At 41.2% G+C, this 2,451-nt stretch overlaps 1 protein-coding gene across 1 annotated transcript in view; it reads left to right on the top strand.

Annotated features, from left to right (window-relative positions):
• The window catches only part of LOC111665090 (DEAF1 transcription factor), an 11,442-nt gene extending 8,997 nt beyond the window's left edge, over positions 1–2,445 (top strand). Inside the window, 2 exon segments of the mRNA XM_087177617.1 lie at positions 1,365–1,454; positions 1,971–2,445. Of these exon segments, the coding sequence (XP_087033743.1) occupies positions 1,365–1,454; positions 1,971–2,072 (192 nt within the window). The 3' untranslated portion in view covers positions 2,073–2,445.
• The last annotated feature ends 6 nt before the right edge of the window (positions 2,446–2,451 follow it).

Here is a 2,451-nt window from a genome sequence, read left to right as displayed (position 1 = left end):
TTATGAAAACTTCAAACTGAACTCTGGGAAACGGGGATGAGCAGTTTACAGACAAGATTAAATAATCAGCAGTAATGAAACTAATCATTAGTGTGAAATAAAATCACCTGGACACACTTGAGCTTCTCACAGTTCAATAGTTGTTATAGCAGTTTTCAATTATAAAAGTTATATTATTTTTAATTCTTATAATCATTTTAATGAGCATGAGGAAGGTTTGACTGAATTCTGAACAGATTTTCTGACAGAAAATTATTTGTTAACAATTCTGATAATTAATTCAGTGTTGAGTAACTTTTTCAGCCAATTTGCCTCAAATATCAGCCTCTAAAATGTGAATATTTGTTGGTTTTCTTATTATAGTGAACTGAATCTGCACAGTTTTGGGCTGTTGTTTTGTTTAGTGAATTTACAGGCACATTTTATTTTACTATTTTAGACCAAATTGTTATAAAATATCTGAGAGTTTAGAAACCAAATGATTAATTTGATGATAATATTTGTTTATTAGACTGATCAATAATGAAAATAACTCATTGTTGTTTGGTGTCTGTGTAATTAATCTTTCTTCTTCTTCTTCTTCTGTCTCAGTGCTGACAGCTTTGCCAGCGTTGGCGGTGACTCCTCAGCCCGTTCAGGCCAAGTTGGCGGTGACGACGACACCGGCGGCGTCTCCATCTGCGGGGCTGGTGAGCGGGCTGGAGGAGGGGCCAATAGGGGGGGCGGGGCCGGCAGTGAGCGAGGGGCAGAAGAACACCTGGTTGTACCTGGAGGAGCTGGCCAACACGCTGCTGAGCAACGTGCAGCAGCTGAAGGCTCTGATCGAACAGGCCAAAAACTCCTCAGGGGACACGGCGGGGTTCAAAGGTCAGGGAGGGAGGAAGGAGGTGAGAACACACACACACACACGCACACACACACACACACGCACACAGACTGAGATTTAGATCAGCAGAATTAAATTATTACACAAATACAAATGTGTGATCTCATGTGAGCTTACTGAATTACCTATTGTGTGTGTGTGTGTGTGTGTGTGTGTGTGTGTGTGCGTGTGTGTGTGTGTGTGTGCGTTCAGTGTGGTTTCAGTCAGTCGTTTCAGAACCAGATTTCCTTTCAGCAGCCAGACGACCCTGAGGCCAAGAGGAGCTCTGACATCACTGAGATCATCATCAACGTATGACACACACGCACACAGACAGACACACACACACACACACACACACACACACTTGTCTTTTTTACAAAGAGCAGCCCTCAAAGCTGTTCTCCAACCTGAGATATCCTGACTTCAAAGAGAAATCTGAATGAATTTTCTCTGCTCCTCTGTATTTAAACTGTGTTTTCCTGTGTTGCCTCTGCAGCAGATGTGTGTGAACTGTGGCCGGGTGGCGATGAGTGAGTGTACGGGCTGTCACAAAGTCAACTACTGCTCCACCTTCTGTCAGAGGAAGGTGAGACTCGCCTCGACGATCCGTCATGTATTATTATTTATTATTTTTAACATTTATTTCACCAAGAAAGCGAATGGAATATATGTAGATATGTCGAATTTAAATATATGAAATATACATTTTTTATTTTATTTGTACATATTTGTAAAAATTATATGTGAAATCTATTTGAAATTGGAGCAATTTCATGTATTAACATATATTTTTTTATCCTATACAAATACACACATTTATGTACAGTATGCTTGTATGGGTGACATATATGGAACCACTACTCTTGATATAGGGACATATACGTATATATATTACATTTCTGTATGAGTCAGGACAACATGTTCTCCTTTGCATCACAAGAATAACATTTGGAGCAAACTTAATATGAGTTCCTGTCTGGAGTTCTCCTCTAAATATGAATGGAGATGGGAGCAGGAGGGAAAAGAATCAGCTGATATTGTCACTTTATCAGGATGACAGTGTAAAGACACGTATGAATATAAACAGTGTTTTTCTCTGCAGGACTGGAAGGACCATCAGCACACCTGCTGTCAGTCAGCAGGGGGCGTGGCCGTCCAGGAGGAGGAGCCAATCACAGCCATCGACATGGACAAAGTGAAATGAAGGCGGTCCCGACGTCATCGCCGTCATCAGCTGATGCACACAGGAAGTCCTTACGTGGACGAAGAGGAAAGTACTCCACTTAACATCTCCTTACTGGAGCTTTTATTGTGAAAGTTTCCCCTCGGACCAGCATGAGAGGAAGGTCTGAGATCTCCTGACAGTTGAACTTGTGTTGGGAGTTTTCCCATTCACTTCTTGATCAACACACTCTGATCATCAAACTTCTGCTTCAGGAAACAGGAAACTGTCACACGCTGAACTGTACGTGAGCAGAATGTGGATAAACTCATCAATCGTTTTCCCCACTACTTTAATTGATTATTTTAAGAGTCACTAAAATGATGATTTTTATTCCTTATCTTCCCTCGGTGGCTGTTGT

This window comes from Seriola lalandi, unplaced genomic scaffold (assembly GCF_002814215.2).
Source record: "Seriola lalandi dorsalis isolate HSWRI2012SDOR001 ecotype SW California unplaced genomic scaffold, Sedor1 jcf7180002054614, whole genome shotgun sequence".
Taxonomy (NCBI): domain Eukaryota; kingdom Metazoa; phylum Chordata; class Actinopteri; order Carangiformes; family Carangidae; genus Seriola; species Seriola lalandi.
Note: the sequence above shows the minus strand (reverse complement) of the source record. Positions and strands in the feature narration are given on the sequence as shown.